At 40.6% G+C, this 25,003-nt stretch overlaps 1 protein-coding gene across 2 annotated transcripts; it reads left to right on the top strand.

The window, feature by feature from the left end:
* Positions 1 to 5,444: 5,444 nt before the first annotated feature.
* On the top strand, positions 5,445 to 21,211 carry mvb12ba (multivesicular body subunit 12Ba). 2 transcript variants are annotated; one of them, XM_041959975.1, is made up of 10 exons: positions 5,445 to 5,647; positions 10,732 to 10,854; positions 11,292 to 11,399; positions 11,600 to 11,696; positions 12,848 to 12,977; positions 13,558 to 13,701; positions 14,800 to 14,894; positions 17,056 to 17,111; positions 17,371 to 17,430; positions 17,816 to 21,211. In XM_041959975.1, the coding sequence occupies exons 2-10, from the start codon at positions 10,744 to 10,746 to the stop codon at positions 17,900 to 17,902; spliced, it is 888 nt and encodes a 295-aa protein (XP_041815909.1). In that variant the 5' UTR covers positions 5,445 to 5,647; positions 10,732 to 10,743; the 3' UTR covers positions 17,903 to 21,211. The 2 variants fall into 2 exon arrangements, with proteins under 2 accessions (XP_041815909.1, XP_041815910.1); XM_041959976.1 differs by lacking the exon at positions 5,445 to 5,647 and adding an exon at positions 9,503 to 9,600.
* The last annotated feature ends 3,792 nt before the right edge of the window (positions 21,212 to 25,003 follow it).

The following is a 25,003-nucleotide window of genomic DNA, read 5'->3' as shown; positions in this document are numbered from 1 at the left end:
GTATTTATTATTTTATTCCATTTTTATTCATTGTTTTACTGTTATTTATTTTATTGTTTTACTGGTACAACTGTTTTATGTCTTTTAATCTATTGTTGTATTCTATCCTTGCATTTTATTTTTCTTTATTTTTTCTGTACAGCACTTTGGTCCACCATGGTTGTTTTTTAAAGTGCTTTACAAATAAAGTTGGATTGGATTGGATATATTTGGCTCCATCAATCTTTCCTTGAGTTCTGACAAGTTTCCCTGACCCCTTTAGATGAGAAATGTTGCCAGATGTGGACAGTGAGCACACGTTTTGGTATGGGTTTAATATAGGCAATATGGCACCAGACTTGGAGGACCTGGAAAGTGTACACAGTCACTGCACCTGACTGCTTGAAATGGTAATTTCAAGTTTTCACTTACCGGAGCCAGGCTAGCTGTTCTCCCCTTCTTCCAGTCCAGTACCTCCAGAATATGTGTTAATGCAAATGTAAAGTTTCCTGACTCTAGCATCACCCTCAACTGGCAGATATGAGAATGCTATCAACCTTCTCATCTAACTCGCAGTAAAAAAGTGAATACGCCTATTTTCCAAACCGTTTAACTGCAGTTCTACCCAACTAAATCACTTGTTTAGGCAAAAGTTGTAATTATAGTTAAAAAATTAATTATTAAAAATTAATTAAGAGGAATGACTTGCTGCTGGGCCATAGACCATATTTCCCTCTGACATTACACTCAAGATGGGATGTAGTTTAACTCACACCTAATGTCTTGCTGTGTCTTCACCAGACCCAAACCTTGTGTGGCATTATGCTCACTGGAACACAGTTCAGATGTGCAGTGACACAGTAATGTTAGCTGCTGTCTAACAGTAGCTAATGGATATTCAAGTATGTTGTTTTACCTCGAAATATGGCAGACGTCCACCTAGATTTTCACTATCCATTGTCTTTTTAGTTGCGGATCAATCAGGAAGTGATGAAATGATAATGATTTGTCAGATTCCTTATGTTTATACCACTTGCAACCCAGAACACAGCAGAGCAACATTATACTTTTGTTTACAGCATTTTGAGCTTCCCATCCTAAGCATGACATTAGAGGAAAATGGCCACCAAAGGCTGATCCATCAACACAACCTCCACACCCTTACATCCACACTCCTAGTATAATAAGATAGTAAGATCTTTTTGGTACCGGACCTTACAATATGTAGACAATATGTTGCTCCTTAACACAATTTTCAGAGGCAACTGTCAGTAATGCAACCCTCAACCCACAGGTTGTAGTGAGTTGCTAGGTTTTACAATAAACATTACTAAGTATCACCGGTGGTGAGGGGTATACGATACTGGACAGAGCATCGAGCTCGCTCTGATCATTAGAGCTTTGCTGTTTTATTAACTGAAAGGTCACTAAATGCCTTATGATAACACATGTTCACATGGTTTTCTTCTCAAACGCCCTCTGGCAACCTCCCACACATCCCCTGCTATAGCTATCAGCCCAGACGAGAGGATAAGACTTTTTTATAAGAAGTATGCAAACTAGAATCTAAACCCATCTTTCCCCTTTCCCCATTCCTACCTCCAACAACCCCAGGTGCAGATCTCCACCCCTAGCTGCCGTATCTAATTCAAAACCCATCTGGGGTGAGTAATCATAGCAGTGCAGGGGAAGGAGGATGTTGTGGTGGTAGCAGATGCCACTGAGAGATATTTCTGCTTCTCTTACCCTCCTCCCCCTTTTTCCCCCAATGGCTAACAAGTTCCCTGTGCACCTAATATGAGCTGACACATCGTAATAACAGAAAGAAGCCTTTCCTGTCCTGTGTCATGCACTGAGAGATTGGATCTCTCTTTGCGACACAGCAATTTTCTCTAGCTGGAATACATTTGCGGGTGGTTAAGTTCGGCCAGGGTTACATGGGTAACAAAAAATCAACACCTCTCCCGGCAGACTCACCTCCCTGGAAAATGTTTTGAATGATATAATATCAGTCTGAGGTACATTTTCTCTTTTCCTGTGGTGTTATTTCTGTGAATACCAGCAAAGCAAACTTCAGAAAGTCAAATTCTGTTTTTCTCATGGTTCTACTGCATTAAGCCCAGTTTTCAGATATCACAAACAGGGAATGTCATGGGGATCAGTGTATTCTGTAAGTGAAACATAAAATTAGGCTTTGTTTTATTGAGCTGCTGGGCTCCTAACTATGTGTTCTCTCAGTCTCTGTGCATTGTCTATGATATTCCTGCACTGGAATAGAACATTGTCCCTTGCACATTTGCTATCCGGAAAATTGATTAAAAACAAATTAATCTGGGAACATGCAACATGTAAGCACGACGTTGAACTATTAATTAAAGGCAGATTTTGACAAAGTGTGTTATGGTTAGGTTATAAAAAAGGACCTAATTGCAGGTCTTATCATGTCAGGTGATTGTGTTGTAGTCATGCATATTCCCAAACAACAATTACATTACTCAAATTACCACAAACCAGTTGGGACCATTGACCTTGGACTTGGGGGCCTGTGGGAGGTTGGGGACCATATCTCAACAACTTAGGGCCAAACTTTGGTATGGATATTTTAATTCCTAGTGAATCCTCTAACTGTTCTAATGTACTTAACTACAAGTACAGCAAATTCATCATCAGTGAGTTTTTTTGTTTGTTTGTTTTTCTCCAACACTGTCTGATGCATCTTATTCCTTTGGGGCACAACCTCTTGCAGCTGAAACCTCTTTGCAATGAGACAACTACAGTTTATTTTTTCTAAGATGTGCATAAAGTGTAAGATAATTTTAAAGGAATTCAAAGGAATCTAACACTGGAACAGTCAAGCAGCTGATAAAGTTAGGCTGATAAAATACACATTCTTATTGGCTTATTTTGCGGCCATTTAATTTGTGTGTGTGGTTTTGGAATTTTGTGTCAATATTACCCTCTTGTGACCAGAGAGCAGAACTGTGGGGGGAGAGCACCAAGAGATGCACCAAAAAAGAAAAGGAAGACACTTCAGGACCCTTAAATTGGAGACTTTGTATTCTGTTACCTGATTCATCATTACTGCAAATCAACACATTTCCAAAGCATACTCAGGACTGCAAATGACTGAAGGTAGACTGGCTTCAACCTCTGGGTACTAAAGCTCAAAGACCAGAGAATGCTGCATGCTGACCCATGGCTTTTATTCTTTAAAAGTTTTTATTTGTACGCAGTCATTGGTTTGCATTACATACAGTAAATTGACTTAAACATGCAAAACAGTGGTGGGATCTTTTAAATACACGTAGTTATGTAATCATTGTATGAGTGACTGACCATTTTACCCGCACCTCGGCTGTGAGATAAAACCTATTAATCCCTCATTTAAAAAAAAATCCCTGCTGCACTGTAGTTCCCTGTAAGGGCCTCAGTCAGACCTCCCTGAAAGCTTACGAACTCAGCCTCGACACTTTGTGTGTTTTAGGGAATGGTGCCAGCTTTTCTTGAGGGGAAGTTGTGTTTGCGCACGTGTTTGTTTAGAGTTATGAAAGTCCTCTGGTCCTCCCATCAGACAGATTATATTCAAGATGACATTCAAAACATACAAGTTCACAGCTTACATCAGTGAAGAGGTTCTTTTCAGGCCTCTTATAAAATGTACACAGCACATGTGCAGCATCTCGTGGCTGTGAGAGGCCTCACTGTCTCACTGTATGCAGTCTATGTGCACACAAAGGAGTTCAGGTCTTAATATAACTGTGTAAAATATAACTTAATTTATATTTTATTATACGTTTATTCATATTATTGTAATTATGGATGAAAAGAAATGTTGATGTTTTCACTTGGTCACCAGGTCAGATTTTAAATTCTAAAAACCAAAGTAAATATAAGCACTTAAAAAAATCCACATTCAGATCCACATCTTGACTAAAAACAGATATTTGCTGCTGTTCTATCATAACCCACAGCTGATGTAGGTGTATGCTAATAACTGACATACTGATTTCATAGTTTTTTTCTTAATTAAAGTGACACTACTCATTTGCACACATTAACTACAGTATTTGCAATGGTGGTAACAGATTAGTTAAGTAAACAAGTTGCTCTCTCCCTGTGTGAATCAGATGGGAGAAAGTGCAATCAAAGTGCATTTTATAACACCAGACTTCTGGGTATTAGATATAACTCGACTCCCTTTGACTCTTAAACACAGACCTCAGGCCTGTAGAGACCTAGAACCATCAAATCCATTAATTTCACTCAATTAAGATGATATCTGTCTGCTATTTTCAAACATGTGTTTTTATGCCTAAATTGTTGAATATCAGTGTTTTTCTTATGTTTTCTTCTAAAAAATGTATAGTACTCCTGAAACCAAGGTATGTCAAAGCGCTATTTTTTATTCATAACAGTAACTCTAGTACGCCAAGTATGAATCAGATGGTTTGAAGAATTGATTCCCACAGTGCGAGCTCAGTGGACAGGTGCTCATATAATTTCAGTTGCTGGCCCTGTGACAATCGAAAGCCTCTACAAGTGAAACTGGTGTATAAACAGGTACATTCTGGATGAAGTCAAACAATGAGTGCATTGGCATTAGGGGTTTCCTTATTCTGCCTCATGGGTTTTACATGCCGATCACACTGCCCCCATTCAACTTCTCAGAAAAAAGTAAAAAAAACAGACAGGTCTAGCATAAAATTGACCTTTCCCTACAATTTTCTGTTGAATTTGCTCACTTTTGAACAGTGTGATATGTTAATGTCAGGACCGATGAACCAGCTTGGGGGCCTGGGGACAAGAATTGCATGCAGGCCCTACTGATCCTCCTCTTTCCACCACTCTTTCTATATTGTGTATGTGTTACAACAAGAAATTTGTGGTAGCCTTATCGACCACAATTGTATATAATAAAATACACCACTTAAGAACAATATTACATACTTAAACAATATAGGCCATAAAACGAGGTTTTAACCCAGGGTCCCTCCACAAGATGGGACCTCCGATCAGGTAATAATGCTAAAGTTTTTGTCACCCCTAACATTTCAGTTTCTAATAGGATTTAGTGCTGCATGCAGTATTCACAAGCAAATTTACAATCAATTCAATTATTACAAACTAATTCCTACATGGTGAACCTGGAATCTTTGCCCCCTCCCCTGAGAGTCTGGGGCCCCGGTGCAGTTTCGTAATCCAGCTTTGTACATAAAGACAAATTGGAGAAAACCATTTCATGTTCGACATGGTCCCGGAACTCTGCATTCATCAGTTTTTCTGTAGAGATCCTTCACTGACAGCGAAGGTTTCTCAAGCACTGAAGAGAAAGCGTCCAAGCTCCTGCATTATTAGCAAACGTTCGTGTTTACATGTTTACATGTAGGCACCTGGGAGGGAGTGGGTGGGAGGCTCCTCCAGTCGGTTCACTGATCACCCCCCCCCCCCCAGTCCCCTCTAACAGCTCCACTAATGGCACCCTCCTGAAACCGCTAGCTGCAGAGCCACAATGCAAATATTTACTAAGCAGCTTATGTTTTGTGTTGGTTCGTTGTTTCCCAGTTTCGTAAAGATGCGAGTCTCCCCGAAGCTGTGAAAAGGTGTAAGAGACGATAGCACAGAAGAAAACACACGACGACCGATCGGATTCAACTGTTAACCTCGCAGGGTAAGAGGGCTGTGCTACTCGGCTAGTTAGCTAACATTAGCAGCTAGTGTTACTGCAGATTCTGTGTGTTCAGAGGCATTAAGGCGTGTAACATTGCTTTGTCTTGGGCGGCTGAATACCACAGTGACTTAGTGTGGTTTGTCTAAATTAGTATTTGTATGGTAAGCCGTTTAAACACCCGGCGGATAACGTTTGCCCACTGGGCTAACCAGGAACACCCTAGCCAACGTTAACGTCTGACAGCCTTGCCCGTTTGTCGCAGCTGGTGTTTGGTTACTTCTAGCGTGCTAGCTGACTAGCTTGTTATTTGTGTCACATAGCTAAGCTATCTCCGCTACGTTACCTTTCAGCTAGCGTTACAGCTGACAAACCATGGTCCGTATTAAGACAAGTAGAGTGATAAACGCAAACTGGTCATCGTTTAGTGACATGGATGGGGAGAACTACCTGGGTTAATGAAGTTTTCTAGCTAACCGACACGGTTAGCCAGTTCTGTTGCACGACAAAACCAGAGGGTACCATGGCCATGGTGAAGAGTACATGCCAAATTCAGATTATCTGTGGTCTCAGTTATTGGTGCTTTTCTATTCACAGGGGTGCTTCGCTTACTTGATTCAAAATGATGTAACATTAGTATTAATGATCAGGGCGTTGTGGTGAATTCGGTATGTAGCTGGTCAGCAAAGCTTTTCGTCAAATTGTCTTGAAATGGTTCATGCTGCTCTTTATTCCCATATATTGCCTGCTGCCTGTAACACTCGAATTTCTCTCGGATGAATAAAGTCTTATCTCTCCTATCGTATTCAAAGGGCAGCAGTGTGATTGTTACTTAAATCGGTTATTTATTGATTTAACAGGGACAATACAAGTGGGCTTTGTTACATTTAAATAAAATGTAACTAATGCAATATGTATGAGACCTGTAGCTAATTTGCAGCCCTTGTCCCTGGTTTAACTTTAAAGAAATGAAATGCACAACACTGAACTGTAATACACGCATAGATAATGACCACAGAGACATATACAAGCAACCATTACAAACTGTAATTGGTGCAGTAAATGAAATTAAGAACAACATAAAAACATAAAACCAGCATTTTCAGTTAATGTTAAATACAGCGCTAGCCAGGTGTTGTCTTATCACACATAACACTAATTCCTTATGTCTTTACACACGTATGCTCCACTTTCCTTAAAAACAAGTGCATTTTTAACTTGTTAATGAAAAAAAAAACAGGTTTTAAAATAGTGTAAATATAGTGTAATTTCCTGCAGATGCTTTCACCTACCTACTGGATCAAATAAAATTAAGCTGGCAATATTTTCTCCATATTAGCACTGAAAAGATCTATCCATTTGCAAACAAGCTGTGTTCACCAACAGTTTTATGAAGTGTTTTTGGACCATTCCAAGTCTTTTGTTGCTCTTGTCCCAACTTCTTTGAAATGTGTTGCTGTTAAGTTAAGGACCAACAACAAACCTTCCTACGAGAACTTCTTGTTGGCGTGTTTGACAAAAGACCTTTAGGAAGACTCAGCAGACTGGCGTAGCAGTGCACTGTTGCACAGTGTAGCGACACCTGCACAGATATGACCTTCATGAAACAGTCAAGAAAAATTCTGTGTCCTCACCACAAAATTGAGCAGTAAAAGTTTGCAAAGGAACATTTAAACAAGCCGGGTGCAGTTTGGAAACAAATCCTGTGGACTGAATTTAAAATACAACTTTTTGGCTGCCATGAGCAAACACTGTGTTGGGATAGAAGGGGTGCAGAATTTGATGAAAAGAACACCTCTCCAACTGTTAAGCACGGGGGTGGATTGATCAGGCTTTGGGCTTGTGTTGCAGCCAGTGATACAGGGAACATTTCACTGGTAGAGGGAAGAATTCAATTAAATACTAGCAAATCCTAGAAGCAAACATCACAGGGTTTATAATAAAGATAAAGATGAAAAGAGGACAGGATACTGATCCCAAACACACCTTGAAATCCACAATGGACTTCCTCAAGAGGACTAAGCTGAAGGTTTTGCCATGACCCTCGCAGAGTCCCTGACCTAAAAACGACTGAAATCAGTGGATAGACCTCAAAGGAGTGCATGGAAGACAGCCAAAGAACCTCACAGAACTAGAAACCTCTTGCAAAGAAATATGCGGAAATTCCCCAAATAAGAACTGAAAGACTCTTAGCTGCCTAGAGAAAGCCTTTACAAGCTGTGATGCTTTCCAAAGGGGGTGTTACTAACTACTGACCATGTGGGGTGCCCAAATTTTTATTTACTTTTACTAAATTTTTACTATTTGAAAACTGTCAAAGATTGAAATTAAAAATATAATAATTTTGCTTCACATATGAAAGAAATGTGTCATCTTTAACTTTATGTATTTGGAAATCAGGAAATCTTTTACTCTCTTAGCTGTTCACAGTGACAGAAATTTTTAATCAGGGGTACCCTGGTAAACCTTTTCATGCTACTGTGAAACATTAAATATATTGTCTTTGTACAGTTTTTAATTTAATATATATCCAATGAGTTTATCCTTATAGTTGTCCTCTTTTCAAAACTGTGCGTGCGCGCGTGCGTGCGCGCGTGCGCGCGTGTGTGCGTGTGTGCGTGTGTGTGTGTGTGTGCGTGCGTGCGCTGCTTGGTAACATTAAGTGTTGTCATGTATCTGGATTGCAGTCCAAGACCAGCGATGTTGAATCATTGCAGCTAAATGTTGTATTTCCTGTCTTGAACATGCTCCAGTCCTCCTGCGATCGAATGACATGAATCAATGAGTGAGTGTATCCCTGCAAGTTAGCTCACAACTGACTGAGAGCTCAGCTGAACTAACAGATGAATGGATCATTTCAGGAAGTGATTCAGTTCAGTTCATTCACTCAAAAGATTTGTTCTTTCGAATGACCATTCCCAAACGACGCAACACCAATTCACTCAGCAGCATTCAGGCCTCTGTCTCTCCTTTCATGCCACTACATTGCTGCCACAATTGCACTGCTCAGTGTCCAAGAAAAGGAATCTTGTTAGTAATCCCTTAACCTGACTAATGAAACCAGGTTTGTTGGTTACATTGATGTTTCTACATGGTAAATGCTGAAAAGTGGGTCTTAATCAGAATAGGTCACTGATGTGTATGTGAATATGTACTCAGCTACAGATGCCTGTTTGTGATGTCTGGATCAGTCAGGAGTTTATTTTGTCAGATGGTTGGTCTGCACCGTCCAGGGATCAGTTTTGTTCTTTAACCTGACACACAACTATTGAGTCAGTCAGCCTTTTCTACAGAGCGTTATTCTTTGTGTCACGGCTCTGAACAGAGGACTGTGGTAGTCAAGGAGATGCTATGCAGGAGGCCTCTGTTGTCCAGGCAGCTTTTAGACAGTTTCCTGCTCTGTGCAAATCCCACACTTACATCTTATTAATATGCTGCTGTGTTGCAGTATACCACAAGGCTGGATAGTTGGGCTTTCAGTCAAACATGTAAGAATGTGTCTCTGTGGGTGTGGTCGTATGTTGTATTATTTTGTGGTGTGCTGTTTTTAATGTGATGTCATGCAAAGGGAATGCTCACCAGTGAGGGTTTGTTGGCTACATGGGATGATATGAAACTCTGAGGGAGCTGACAGCCGACAAGTTTTATCTGCAAATTCAAATTCTTTAGAACCGAGTTTGGTTGTACAACGTTCAATCTATGAACCAGTCAGCACTTCAGATGCACACAACAGAACCAATCACATCGTCATGTCCCTGCACTGCTCAGTGACAGCAGGCAGAGAATACACGAGATGAGAAAATGACACCCAGTGGATTAACTTTATGGAAATGTCACAACAAGAACACCAACTGGAAAACTCTCACTATATTACTTTGGACGGCTTTGAGGGCCAATACAAAGCAGGATTCACTTCAAAGCTGAAGCTCAAGGATGGATTAATACAGACTTCAAATGTAGGAATTGGATATTTTGCCATTTTTGTGTTGCTTTAGTGTATATTTTGCTGGTTAGCCACTGAATTTGGCTTTAGCAAGTTCCACAACTAATGTGGCTAGTAGCATCAATTCTAGACTCACACTGGAGCAATGTTGCAGTATTCAATATTGAGGGACAGTCAAGAGAAACTGTATGAACATGAAGCTTCATTTGAAGCCAATTAAATAATCAGAGTAGTGGGTTGGATGTGGGAAAACATCTAACATTATCTCCACACTTCATACTGGAACAGAAGCTCAGCTGGTTTTGTTGTTACAGGAAAGCCTCCTCTGCTGTCTGCTGTCAGTCTGTCTGTCTGACACCAATTCTTTGGCTCATGCCTGCAACATCTCTGCTGCAGGGGGATACAGACATGCGAGCTAGAGCTTATTTGATGCAAATATGGCAGAGGGTGATGACAGAGAGGAATTGATCCTGGTTTGAGTTGAGTTTCTAAATTTTGAACAATGTCCTGGTTAGATTTATTACAGTAGCTGTTTGCTATCTAAGCCAAGGAGAGCTCAAACTTATGGTGGGATAATGTGTTTAAAATCAATCCATATTCTTAAAATTGACCTCTGCACTGCACAAAATGTTAAGCACTGACCTTTCTACTTAACCTGCAGTGTTTTTTCTGTCCTCAAACAAGAAGTAAATGTCACAGAGCCTTAAATTAATGTTCAATACATAACATACCTAATACATGTAGACACAACAAAGCGTGAACTGTTTCTGTTCTAGAAAAAGAGAGGGAGAGCGAACCTTTGGACTTTTTAAATTCTAATAAGGCTTAAAGTTATGCATTATGGGCATGGCCACTGTGAGTGACAGCTAGCTGCTAGCCTCAGGTCTGCAAGGCTTCGCCTCTTTTTGAATTAGCTGGGAGTTGGGTGGAGTCTGATTAAATACATTTTAGCGTATTTGCAAAACTTAATTGTAACTTAAGTTTACAGAAAGCATCCCAGTATGTGCAGCAGAGGACAATACAATTTTCCTTCTGCTCACCTTCATTTCAGGTGAACTGACCAGCTAATGCAAATCCCACCCATCTCCTACTTCATTAGACCAGTTTCCAAGAAGTTCATCTATCATGGTGCTTTTTGTTGCAGAACCCTCCAAAGATGCCTGAAGTTCGGGAGCTTTCTGAAGCTTTGCCAGAGATGCCCATGGACCCAATCACTGGAGTCGGAGTAGTAGCCTCCAGGAACAGGGCTCCCACTGGATATGATGTGGTAAGTCACTCAACACAACTCAGGGCAGTTCGACAGCTGAATAACCACACTGCCATTCAAAATAACGATCAATTTCAGTTATGTAACCCAAATAATTTCTGAGTAGTACTGATTTTTTTGTTTTGTTTTTTTACTTGATTGAAAATTAGACCTTACTCTAATTAAGTTGTGACAATTTCACTCATGTATTCTGGGTAATTCCTTGTTGTATTATGATTTGGTGGTTCATAGACATGTTAAACCATTGCTATAGTCGTGTCTTGCAGTGAGTACTACCAACACTGTAGATTAACAGTCAGAGGTTTCGTCTATCGTTCAGACAGACCAACATTATTATCAAAGGTCTGAGAGGGGTTAAATGAATCATGTGACAACGAGATGTTCTAGCTTTTGTCTCAGTTTGATGACCCCTCCTCCCTTGACGTGTCTGCATCCAGGTCTCTACAACAACAGACGGCCTGGATGCTGACCTGTGGAAAGATGGCCTTTTCAAATCCAAGGTGACCCGCTACCTCTGCTTCACCAGGGTCTTCTCTAAAGAAAATGTGAGTTAACTCACCTCACCAACCAGGGCTGTATGTTGCAATCTTATGTCTGTCAAACTGGTTTGAGCAGGTTATATTCACTCCCCCCTCTTCACCCGTTTCTTCTTCTTTTTCCCACCATTGCACATTTTTCCCCATATTCTCTGTCCCTCCCATCATTTGTCCCCCTCTCTCCCCTGGTTCTATCCCTTTCTGTACAGAGCCATTTAGGCAATGTTCTTGTGGACATGAAGCTAATCGATATAAAGGACACTCTACCTGTGGGTTTCATTCCAATCCAGGAGACTGTTGACACTCGTAAGTTTCCAAGTCAAGTAGAAAGGCATTGATAGCATCACTGTGTGCTAAATGTGTCTTAAAATTACTCAAATTGAATCTTTAAATGTCCAATAAGGGTCCCTGTGGATCCTTAAGAAGACTTGAAATGTCCTTAATTTAGTTTTTGGTATTCAAGGTCTAACAAAAATGTCTTAAAATGTTACATCTGATCTGTTGTTGGTTTGTTGATAAGTCTGCCAGTATTTGTTTTGGGGAAGTTGGACATAATTTATTTTCCCATGTTTCGAAAAAGACACACATTGAGAGTCTTTACGGTTGTTGCCGTTAGCATTGTCGTTAGCAGTGGGCTGTCTTCCTGCGTATGCTTTTAAAAGTTAGATTTTAAAGGCTCATTATTCCACTTTTGTATTTCTCTGTAATGTACCACAATGTGAATAATGTCCTAACATTCTTTCTCAGCTTTTCTCAGGTATGTGGGTAATATTATCAATTAACCAAAACCATCTATTTTAATAATGAACTTAATATAATAAACATGCATCAACTAGAACTAACGGCTTGAACTAACAACTACTAGTTGACTAGAAAAATCTTTTGGGGTGCAGCCCTACAAACAACTGATGTTTCTGCCTGAGGTTCTGAAAAGGTATGGTTCTTGATGAACCATATGAGTGAGTGATGAGTAATGAGTGATGAAAAAATAAAGAAAGTAGGCATTATTCCTCCCCAGAAATCCCCAAGGCAGACTTTAAGGGTTCCTTGCTGTTATGTAGAAGTTGACATTGTCTTAAGTACGTTTTTGTGATCAGAGGTCAAAAGGTTGTTAGTGACTTTACTGTCAAGTTGTCTCTGCAGTGTGTTTATTTGATGGTAAATGCAGGTAGAAATTGTTTTCCATTGGACTAGGTCTAGTGCCATACAGTTTTATTTTCATTAATGAAAAAGCTGTTATGTTAGCTAACGTGCAACTAATATTATTATTTAAATTCAATAAAACTCAGTAACGGTGAATAGTGTAGTGCAAATAACCTGTGAACAGAAATGTTGGGTCCTAATAATAGAAAGTAATAAAAGTTAATCTTCAGAAAGCCTCTCAAGCATTAATGTGTAGTAAATGAGCAGACTGTCTGTCTGTCTGACTGTCTCTTTGTCTCTTGTGCCTCCCATAGAGGAGCAGGCCTTCAGGAAGAGGCGACTCTGCATCAAGTTTATTCCACGGGACTCCACAGAGGCAGCCATTTGTGACATCCGCATCCTGGGACGCTCCAAGCAGGCCCCTCCTCAGTACACCTTTATAGGGTCAGCAGCTCCGGACATGATGGGACCTTAATTTTGGTTGTAGACATGACGAATAGTTGTCAGTACGAGAATCTAAGTATCCTTACATTATCCAGGTGTTTGGACTGTAGTTGAGACCACATTACTGTTTGCTGGGGGATTAAAAACTGCCCTTGCTTAAATGGACTGAAGTTGGTAATTGCAGGTCACAGAGCCTCTCAGGGGAGCTGATGCTTACAGTACCTGTCGAGTTGTGTCGACCTGGTTATGGGGCTGGGTTTGTAACAGAAAAGAAAAAAAACATGTAAAATGTATGCACTAAATATACATCCAGGTGTAAAAGAAAGATATACACAAATGTCTCTCAGCGACTACCGTATACATTCTGTCCAGTACATCCAGAGAAGCTTTTCCAGCCTTAATGCCTCAGAGAAAGTATTCATGAGGACAGAAAAAAACAGATGTAACATCCGCTCATATTTGAAATGGGTGAAGCAAAAGACAAAGTGGACATATTCATGTTAACCCTATAACTTTTCTACATTATCTGAGATCTTTTCAGCTCTCTCTGCTTATTAATGCTTCTGAACTTGTTTGACAGAGAGCTCAACAACATGGGAATCTGGTATCGCATGGGGAATGTACCTCGGGCCCAGGACTCCACCCACACACCCACCACCAACAACATCCAGAATATGAACTCCTCCTCCAGCTCAGCCCCGGTCCCAGCAGCTCCTTTGCCCAAGTATGTACACCCAAGTGATGTGTTTGTACACATGTTTGATATATCCTCACTTATCCAGCTAGCACACATGTACACATGACTCAGACTCTTTGCTCAGTCCTTAGAGCTATCTTTAGATTACAGCTTGAAAAGGTGATGCATTCAGCTGCCAAACAAAGAGAAGCGCTGTCTGATTGCTGCCATGTTGACAAAAGCAAAGGAGGAAAGTTGTCTGTGAAGTTGTATTTCTGATACACATTGTTTTGTTGGAACTGTCCAATAACTTTGAATACCTGTTTTGAATGGTGATGCTATCCTATGCTATCCATTTGTCAGTTGCAGAATTGGCCAACCAAAAACACCACCACTGCAAAAAAAAATCAGCCACACCAAGGCACACACACACACACAAACACACACACACACACACACACACACTCTCCAGGCAAGTTAGACAGACTCCTGTTAACTCAGCTTTCCTTGGTGATTGGAGGGTATCTCTAGCCCATTAGCAAATGCAACCCCCTGTAACTAACTAATTATCACTAATTGTTACTACACGTTTGGTTTTGGCCTTGGTGTCCTGCATTTTGGCCATGATACCCCAATATATTTGTATTTATGAAAGGTCAAAGTGGACCTGCCCTGATTTGTGTCACAGGTTTTGACAGCATGGGCCCTCAGACAAAACAGAGACAACTGTGCCTTTTTTCTGATGTCTCTATATGGATTTATGGACGTTTATTTGCAATAGATACAAGACACAATGATGTCCTCGGACTACGAGAAGGAGTATTTGATGTAGTAATTAAAGTAATAATGATTTGTGGTGTTAATCGCCAGTTTTGAATGGTGTAGGTTTTATGTGATCCATGAATCCACTTAACAGCACAGTTGGTGACAAATCCGTGTAACACAGTTCTCATCTCATCTTTCTCCAGTACTCTGCTCCTGCCCCTCCAGGTTTAGAGCTCGGAGTGTGTGTCAGCAGTAATCTAAGGCTTTCAGAGGACATCATTGAACATTAGCACAGTACGGACATGTAGGACAGATGCATTGACTCCGTGTTTTATTTCCATTAAACTAACCAGATGCTGAATTTCTTCTTTTTGTCCCAAGGCATATTTCTATGACTCTTCCGGCCAGCTTCAGAGGGAAGAACACTACCAGGCCAGATTATGAACACCAGAACTCCAACCTGTATGCTATCTCAGGTCAGCGACATTCTGTGACTGTCTTCTTCTCAACATCCCAAATGTCTTTTTGAGATGTGCCAGTCAAAGTCATGCCACTGATGGTGCTGTTAGTGTGTGTAAACATGTACTTTAGAAGCTACAATTTCCCACATTGGCTTCAATGTAATCATAGGCTGAAGAAGATAAACTGGGAAGAGCAGGAGATGCAAAAGTATTCGCAAAGCCAGCAAAAGACAAAGCCTGAAACCAACGGCCTTTAAGTTACAAGGTCTAATTAGTATTTCAATGATAGCATGATATCAGAGCTGTGCAGTTCTCGGAATATAATGCAGACGGGTCCAGCCATTTAGAATGAAGTATTCTGTGCCCATGTTATGATAAGCATTCATGTCTCTGTGCACAAAATAGTGCAGCTTATTTTTTGTTTAAAGTGAAACCACTGGTTTTGGGAAGATCACTTCCAAAAGTTTGCTAAAGTAATTGGTTTGATGTTTTGTGCTAGGCTTAGAACACTAACAAGTATGTGTGTACTTAACACAGATATTTACTGCTTAGTTCGCAGGCAGGTGTTTTATGTGCAGCTTTATTTAACAAACATGGGCAGTCAGTTTAATGCTGGCAAAATCTGAACAGATCCAACTTGAGACAGGACTCACATTATAGGGGGAGGTTTAACCTGCCCCATAAATAGTTATTGGGCAGTGGAACATTCATGTTCCCTCAGGATGAGTACCAATAACTCTCTTTTTTTCAACAGACCACATCAAAGCTTCACTTCATTCAATGCTACCTGCAAAACTGATAATGTTCCTATCAGCTTCAGCTGTACTTTGTGTTTAGTGCTATTTAGCAAATGTTAACATGCCAGCATCCTGAACCATGGTAAATATTGCCTGCTAAACAGCATGCTATGCCATTGTGAGCGTGTTATCACTTGCCCTTCAGAGTTGCTGGTGTAGCTGATTAGTTTTTTTTCTTGCGGATGATTCTATTTTTCGAGACTTGGTTATTTATAGTTTTTAGCTGCAGCCTCATCATCAGAGCACGTTATAATTGTCAAAATGACAAGTGTCAGCAGGTTCAGTCCTTTTTGCTGTCCAATGTAGTAGGAAAGTATCAGATAGAGGTACTGTTTGAAAAAGCCTTGAAAGCTGTATTATTTCTCAGTGGAGCTATTTAAAGGCATGGTTCAACAGAGTGCCTCGTTTTCTGATCCCCTTTTGCTTTGTGTTTTTCCTGTACTACTGTCTTAGTGAGAACTAATTCAAGCTTTAGAGCTTCACAGTGTGGACATTTTTATAAAGTGAGGTAATTGTGGTCAGTGCTCATGTCTTCAGAGGGCTGTTGAGTTCAGATCAGGCCTTCACATCATGAGGAAAATCTGCAATGTAATATTGTGCCAACATGTACTGCAGTGTGCATATTAGTGATTCAGTTCCTGTGTCTCACTGCTTTAATAGGTACACTGATGAATTTGACCTCACAATTAAATAGCCTATAGCAACTGAATAAAGAAGTGAAAGAAATTGCTTCAAACATGCACATTTTGTTGTAAAATGTTAATATGTATGCATATTGGAAACGGCATTGCCTCCTTTTCTGCTTTATTTCAAGCAGAAATGGAGATTTTGAGATACTTTGCAGGGCAAATGCTGCTGCTGTTATGATGTGACTATTTACAATGTGCACTGTGACTGAAAAAGCGTCAGATTGATGTAAATGGCTTCATCAGCATTTTTGTTTTATTTCTATAATCATTGTACTAACTAACTGTTGAAACACACCGCCTGCCTCTGGCTGCAGATTTGTGGACCCTCTGCTCCATCCAGACAACAGTTTGATTTCCATTTCGTGTTTATTGAATCACATTGTCAAATCATGTTGTGATTGGCTCAAATGTTTCAGAGCGATGAAACCTTTGTTGTGACTGGCTGGGTGTGTCTTTATTTACCAACACACTGTCTAATAGTCTACATTGCACTTCATTCAGCCCTTTTGTAATTTTCACTGCTGCTCTTCCATAAAACAAAATAGCAATCAAACAGTCAGTGCACAGCACCCTTTGGCCCCCTTTAGCGTTTTTTTGTTGTTGTTTTTTTGTGAATTTTCTGAATAAATGCTTTTTTCTCTGTTACTTCTTTGGTGCTGCTGTTATATAGCCTTTGTTTGTCTCTTTCAGCAATGGATGGAGTGCCTTTCATGATCTCTGAGAAGTTTGCCTGTGCCTCGTCCGATGTAAGTTGCCGGACTTGAATCTTAAGAGTTTTGGGAGCAGGTTGACCTGACAGTGGTTCACAGGTTTCATCCTCCTGCAGCAGAGTTCTACAGTCTTGTGCTGCTCAAGCTCACCACTTACTGTATGTTTAATATAACGAGTGTTAAAAAAAAGAATGCTTAGCCTGTAAGCCAGCCCTTTTGCTTGACTGGATATGATTAGAGTCGTTGCAACTGAATGACAGGACAACTAACTAACGTCACTGCTCTCCATGTTCAGCTTCAGCAGGTGGATCTGATGGGTATTACAATCAAGTCACTGGCTGAGATTGAGAAAGAGGTGAGTAGACACATGTAATCAAGTGAAAGTTATTACAGTTCTATAGTTTTAAATTCCAGTTTGTTACAAATGAAATCTTATTTTCAGAGCTTTACTCATCATTTCTGTTAGCTATGGTAATACAGTGCTCACCTAATAGAGAAACTTGAAATATGAGAGCTGGTGTTATCTTGGATCCACGTTGCCATTTATGGTCCCAACAAATTGAAACGTCCCTGTAATTACACACTATGTCCACCAGAGGCCACTGTAGTCCTTAGTTTGAACTGTATCATTGTACAGCCCAGATGTTGATTAGATGAATGATTGATGAATTGAGAATAGGCTGATTTCTGTCAGACCACATGACAAAGTAATGATTTTGAACTCTCCCTCTCTCTGTCAGTATGATTACAGTTTCCGGACAGAGCACAGTGCAGCAGCTCGTCTCCCTCCCAGTCCAACACGGACCTCCCTGAGCTCTGAGGCCTGAGCATGCCCTCCTAACCCCTCCCTAACAACACTCTCCTGTATGGACACCAGAAGGAGAGACCTGTACACAACTACTGAGGACTTCACCACTACAGTCCCAAACATCTGTACTAAAAACCAACAAGGACTCTGTGGGTCTGACTGAAACCACTATATACAAGATTGATGAGCTGGCCTATGAGAGGGAATCGCCCATTGTTGGACAAAACAGACCTTTCTTGCTCAAGGAAATCTTAAAATTCATTTCTTTTCCTAAACAGTTGTGAGTGTTGTTCCCTGTAATTGAAATAACCACTCTCCATCTGAAGGACTTGTTACAAACAAGGTAAAAGGATTAAAAGGATGCTTTATTCTGAAGGAGGGCACCTGTTGGGCCTTTGCTCTCTGAAATGCAATGAGGGCTGAGAGCAGCCATCGTATTCGCCTTCCTCGTTCGTGACACACCTGCTGCTCTGTCATTGGCCTGAATCAAGGCACCTGGAGGGCACATCATCCCAGTATGTATTGGTCTTCTTAATGAGGAATGATTCTCATTGTTCTCTAGATGTTTCTGTAATGTACTGGTGTGACAGTGAGTTCACTTTGTGTTTGGGAATTTCATTATGGTTCCTGTTTGTGACAGATATTCTGTTAACCACTCCTTTACTGTTTATATATGTGAGCCAAAAGCTCTGCTTACTTATGGAACTGTTACAGTTTAAAGGTCGCTAAACCGATGCACAGGTCACTGCTGGACTACACATATCACCGTCAGCCACAGTTCATGTAATGTCAATGTATTGCTGTTTTTTCGGGCTGGGTATCATTTTTCCATATTGGTGAGTTTTGGTACCAATGCTAAAACAATACTTTTTTCATTACCTTACCCTTTAATAACTATGAATATAACGATTTTTAAAACAAATGTTCTTCATGAAAAGAGGAACTCTCATTTTAGCTCATACGCCCCTCCATCACATGTGTATGGCACAGCACAGTACAGCTCCAGTGTCCCTCACCGCTGTCTAAACCAAGCGTTTCATTTTTAGTCATCGATTTCAGTTTGTCAACACATTTGTCTATATCAGCAGTTTCATTGAGGTTGAACTGCTGTTGGTCCCGCTCTGTCTGGATGATTTCTATCTGGCTGCTGTTACACAGGCTCCTGAAGCTCCATGCAGTCTAAGTGTCGATGCTGAAGATGCACTAGAAGAGCAGTATTAGATTGTGTGTGCACTTGGTGTTGTTTTGTTGAGGGTGTCTTTGACAACACAACATACTCACAGATGCCATCTTTTGGTGCACATTTCGATCGATGGTACCAAAACATACACAGGTTTGATATCCAGCCCTAGTTTCTCTGCATCATCAGAGCGATCCTCACTATTTGCAGTTACTTTTCTAAGCACAATGCTTACGCACAGAAAGATGGTGCAGTGTAAGTGTCCCAAATTGTAGTCAGTTTTTCATGTTTTACTTTTCTTTTTATTTGAATACATTGGTTACATGTAAAACAGCTTTGTGCCTGCAGTGCATGTTTATCCTCCAACAATGGTAGATCTTTAATTCAGCTTTTTCCCTTTTAAAAACCTTCTTCTTTTAGCTTGAATCCATTTCCATAGTCTGAAACTTTAACTTAGCTTTTTTATTTATTTTTTTTACCCATTTGACATGTGAAGATCACACAACTCTGAACCTCTACAGTTCAGTTCCAGGAAGGGTCAATGCTGGGTCTGAGGGGCAGTGCATCTTTAATCCAGACAAACTCTTCACTTATCCGCAGTCACTGCTCCCCAGCAACAAACACATTGTACAACAGCATTTGATGTAGCAGCTTGAAGGGGCTGGCATGGAACCAGTTTAGCCAGGTAACAACCAGTTCTTTGGCAATGGAAGGGTTTCACATGACTCAAAATGCAGCTCAGGAACTGGCTCCAACCCAGGCTTGTCATTGGTAGGAAGGTCCTGTGGCAAAAAATGCTTTACAAAGAAAAATATTCAATTAAAAATAAAAACGTCAAAGTTAATCATCAAGGGAGAGTATCAGGTAATGCCAATAACATCGATAATGCCTGATAATTGTTTTTTAACATAAACAGATGACACAACCAAAAGGTATCCTTTAAGCTTTGTTCTTAAGGAATTGTGTGTGAGCGGGACATTTTACAGTCCAGTAATCATCTTGTCTCTCTGGAGGACAAACTATGTAATGACAGCACGTTTCTAAAGACCTCAAACAGTTCTTGACATTTCTGTGCTGATGTTTCTTGTTGCTTAGGGGCAAACATAGATTTTGATACAGATTTTCCAGAATTTCTCAAATACTGTCCAGGGCCTCATTTCCTCTGATTTAGAAATATATTTTATCATCTTTTTCAGATCTGCTCCTGTTTTTATTTGCTGTTTATGCTAAATCAAACCTCCATGTTTACCATGTCCACGTCAGCAGTGCCATCAGTACAAGAGTGTTGTGACATGCAGAAATACTGCTCACTCATTTCTACTTCTACGTTACTGACAATTCAACTCAACCCTTCCTGCCAATGCTTCAGAGGGCAGAATGTGTTCCACACCCGCTGGAAGGACTCTATTAAATCCAATCACGCATTTATTGCGACATTACTCTCAAGTTCAGTCCAGCTAGTTGTCTCAACTACATTTTTTTCTTTGTGAAATCAGTATTGTCTCAAAAAGCACCCAGGATTTTGGTCAGGAACAATGATCCTGTTTCATTTTGCTTCTTTCACTCCATTTGTTTCATAAGATGGATCTTAAAATATTTTTTTTACTTTTTTTCCTGCACATGTCTGCAATATTATCAAGTTATAAATGCATGGACTTTTAGTTTCTATTTTTGTTGGTCTAATTTATTAGTCATTTCAGTATTGTGACCCTGTTGTTTTCAGAAATGTAACATAGAATTGTCAATTGCACTGCTGACATGTTTGATGAGGGTGAACAGAGAAATGGCTCATTTCCATGTGAAGCTGTGTGTGTTTGAGCTGAGTGTATCAGCCTGCTCTGTGATAAGCTACACATGTATCACTTCTCAGCTGTGGTGTTTACTTCCAGCCAGTTTTGCTGAAACATTTAATAGCTAAATAATATGGCGTCTACATTAACAACAAATAACAATCCTGCTTTGATATGTCTGTTAGTTTGCATGCATGGTGACATGAGATGTCAGAGGTTTCAATAGGACGGTTATTTTTGTAGTTTGTTATTGATCAAAAGTCACAGATTTTGTCTCATAGATTTTATTTACTGAAGAATGAACAAAATGGCATCAGTTGAATTTGTATTATAAGGAAGTTTCATTAAACTATGATGAACTCAAGTCCTTCACCTAAAGTTGAATCTTATTTTGGGAAGGGTGGTGGTGTCACTCAGCTTTGAGCCTTATCAGTACTGTACAAAACCATATGTTGTCATGCATTTTTAAAGCCTATTTTTGATAGATGTGCCTCTTAAATCCCCTCTCCAGTCAAAGCCTTCAAGTGGATGTTTGACCTTCACTCTGCAGAGTTCGACGGTTGTTTTCACTTTCATCTGCTGAAGAGTTTCTGTGTGCTCACCTTAATCTCAGTTCAACAAGTGGATGCACCATCGGCTTCTGTGACTTCACAGCTGGTTTGAAAGCCAGCCACTGTTCAGTGTGATCGGGGAACCGTTTCCATTTGAACAGACCCCAGTACTAGAACCTGGAAATCGGTCCCCTGCAGTATGTTTTAAAATAAATCCAAACCACGGCCAGTTGCTGATTGTTGGCTGGGTTGACATAGCCTCACTCTCTCCCACCCAGATGTGCTCTCAGGTACTGAAATTTGGCACAGATCGGTACTCGAGTCAGGCGGTACCCTTAGAAGTTTTGAGTTCAGTTCACATGACCTTTCCTCCAGTGCCTCCATAAGGACAAATCACAACAGTGGAAATAACAAGGTTGTCAGTATATTTGCTTTACCCAACACTCTCGCACTCCATTTTAAAAATACAAGTGTAAGTGTGGACAAGGCTTCAAAGAATATAAGACAACACACATAAGCCTCTCAGTGTGGTTGTCTTCCGATGCCTTGAATTTGTACACATACTGAAGGCTGTGATAGCAAACTGTTTGTGGTTCATCCCGCCTGCAGTGTTTCATCTCTGTGTGTCTTTTTTTTTCTGTATGGTTCACTCAAACATGAATCAATTAGCTCTCCAGAGAACACATGGCTTCTGTCAGTGCCACCGCAGGAGGAAACAGCTGTGGCTGATAGACATCTGGAGCTGCATCACTACGCTGCCACAGAGGGCAGAAGTGGAAAAACTGTACGACTGCGCTGTGCACACAGGTAAGGACTGTTCATGTTCTGAATCACAGCAGCTTTCCATTCCAATGAAAAGAGGTGAGTAGACACAGGCAGGTCTGTGGTTATTCACAGTAACAGGCACGCTTTGTTGGAACGGCAGTTGCTATTTCATTTTTTGAATGTTATCTTTCAGTGCTGTCAGCATTACGAATGAAATTCTAATCTTCTTCATTGTATTGTGGATCACTGTGTCAGTTCTTCGATCTGATAGCTGTGGAAATTCTGGATCAGATGGTGATGACGGCCCCTGCATTATGGTAGTCTGGATTTATAGTCTGGAGTTCTAAAGACAATGGGACAGAATGGGCCTTCGTGGGCATCATGGTCTTCAGGTCCCCCAGACCTGGGGCACGCTGCATCTCTTCATTTCACTGTAGTACAATCATTCAGCAAACCTCGACTCATGAAAGGATCCAGCCATCAGCCTGAATATGTCTAGCAGCCCTGCACTACACACTGCTGGTACCTGCATACACACAGTCCCTTTCAAGTGGCTGTGATACCCTGTTAGTGGTTCCCTGTTACCTGGAAGAACTGAATGTTCCTTTATCTACGTAATTACTGTCAAATGTCAAGCTTTCTCCTGTTTCATCAGACAGAAATACACATCACAGCGCTTTCTTGTCATGTCACGGTAAATCCTGCAACAGTGACTGGAAGACTCCGTCAGTGTATCATCCAGAAAGGTGTAGTGTAGTTCAGTCTCTCTCTCACACACACACACACACACACACACACATTATCTCTCAGCCCTCCTCACAGTCGTGCACACACAGTCCACCACCTCCTACAGCACTTGGACGAGTGTGAATGAGACGGATTGTCATTATGTGTAATTAACATGTCAGCAATTACTGTAAGATGAATGCTTGTATTGGTGTGATGATGGTACTTAGTCGATGATTAATGGAGCGCCGGCTTGTTTTCACATAAATGCACAGGCAGACTGGCCTGAGGGCAGCACAGACAGGCTGTGGAGTGATGAAAACTGGCACAGAGGAGCTGCAGGACAGCTAAGTTATTTTTTTGTTGTTAGTGGATCCCTGAGTAAAGTTTTTGCTAGGAGCAGTAGTTATTTAGATGTTTTAGATGATTTTTGTGCTGTTTCATCATGTGACATGAAAAATCGAATGTTGTAAAATGTATTTACAAAGAGTCTAATCAGAGGTTATATTTTGACCACACCTTTATAACATTTTTTTTTTTTTTTTACGTTTTGCGATGGGTGGGTTAGCCTTCGCTGGACAAGGGGGCTTTTGGGGGGGGCTATTTACCATGACTACTCCTGCCTAAGTTTCGGCAGACTATCACAAACTCCTCACTGAAGAGTAAGTCAAGCCACCAATCCACAATCACACCAGGACACGTGACCTACTTGTTGCTTGACTCGCACTGAAGGATCTACAAGTCTTCACTGAGACACAAATTGTGAACACACCAAGCTGAAGTCACAAAGACCTCTTGTGTTAAAAAGCTGAGAGCATACCATAAAGGCTTAAATCCCTACTTGACTTAGACAATTCCCCACAGAAGTGCCAGACACTGTAAGCAGTGTATGTGCTGACTACAACACCTGCACCATCAAACTTCACGGCTTATTCGCTCTAGCAATGGAGTTGAACCAAAACTGCATGTGTGAAACCTCCTCGGACCATGGGCCGGACCAAACAGCTGAAGCTTGGTCCAGTGAAAAGAGGTGGTCTTAGTGCAGATCAAAGTGGACAATGGTTCAGTTCCTTGCTGATATGAAAACATTTTTTTGAAACAATCAAGGAAGTGCTGGCAGGCTATTGTCAGAACTAGTAAAACAATAACAAAACCACAAAACAAGATGAGGAGAAGACCAGATATTTAATTGATGTTTGGTCCGGTGACTTTTAAAAGAGTCAGTTTGGGGAAATAAATGGAAATCGGACATCACTAAGATCTGATATATGATTGGGCTGTTGAGATGGTCGGCTTTAGAGTGTGCTGTGGCAAAGTACTCTAGAGAGCTGCTGGAGGACCTCACATTCAAAGGTGTCCAATCAGAGCTCAGGGACATGTTCAACCTATCCAACTATGTTGATAATGTGGCGAGTAGGTTGGGGAGCCTGAAGCAGGGCCATCGGACTGTAACTGACTATTCTGTGAAATTGAGGGTGCTGGCGACAGAGAGCGACTGGAGCGTTAACTACTATTGCTTATTTAAGATGGGCCTTTGTCTAGGTGTATAAAATACATTTTTCTGCTGACCCTGTCCACAGCAGTACACTGCTTTGTTTCCATGTTTATGGATCAGGACCTCACACTACCCCACTTCAAATCCCAAACTATCCCTTTGCCTTTTTTTTACAGACACGTTTTTATTGGCCAGTCTGGTGATAGAGTTTACAGAAAACTTGTAAATGGTTAGCTGAACCGATGTATTTTGTGAAAAGCACAGTGCCTGTCGTATGTGAAAGCTCCAGTGTAGCTTCAGTTAAGATCTTCTTTTTTTTTTATCAGACATTTTCCATTTAGTTTGGAGAAACTGCCATTTGTCCATTATGCTGCAGTGATGCTTTTTAAAAAATATGTTACCTTGAAGAAAGAAGAAACATAACGAATGAGTGGAACAGAAGCCATGGGTTAGGCTTAGAGTCCAACAGTAAGTAATTATTTAGTTAAATCTGAATGGCTGTGACTGGTCCAGTATGAATGATGCTAAACTGTTAGAGTTTAATAGACCACACAGACCAGCACAGACATCGCAGCATGTGACTGTTCATTTCATAAAGGACATTCACATTCTG

Source organism: Chelmon rostratus, chromosome 19 (assembly GCF_017976325.1).
Source record: "Chelmon rostratus isolate fCheRos1 chromosome 19, fCheRos1.pri, whole genome shotgun sequence".
In the NCBI taxonomy this organism is placed as follows: Eukaryota; Metazoa; Chordata; class Actinopteri; order Chaetodontiformes; family Chaetodontidae; genus Chelmon; species Chelmon rostratus.
Note: the sequence above shows the minus strand (reverse complement) of the source record. Positions and strands in the feature narration are given on the sequence as shown.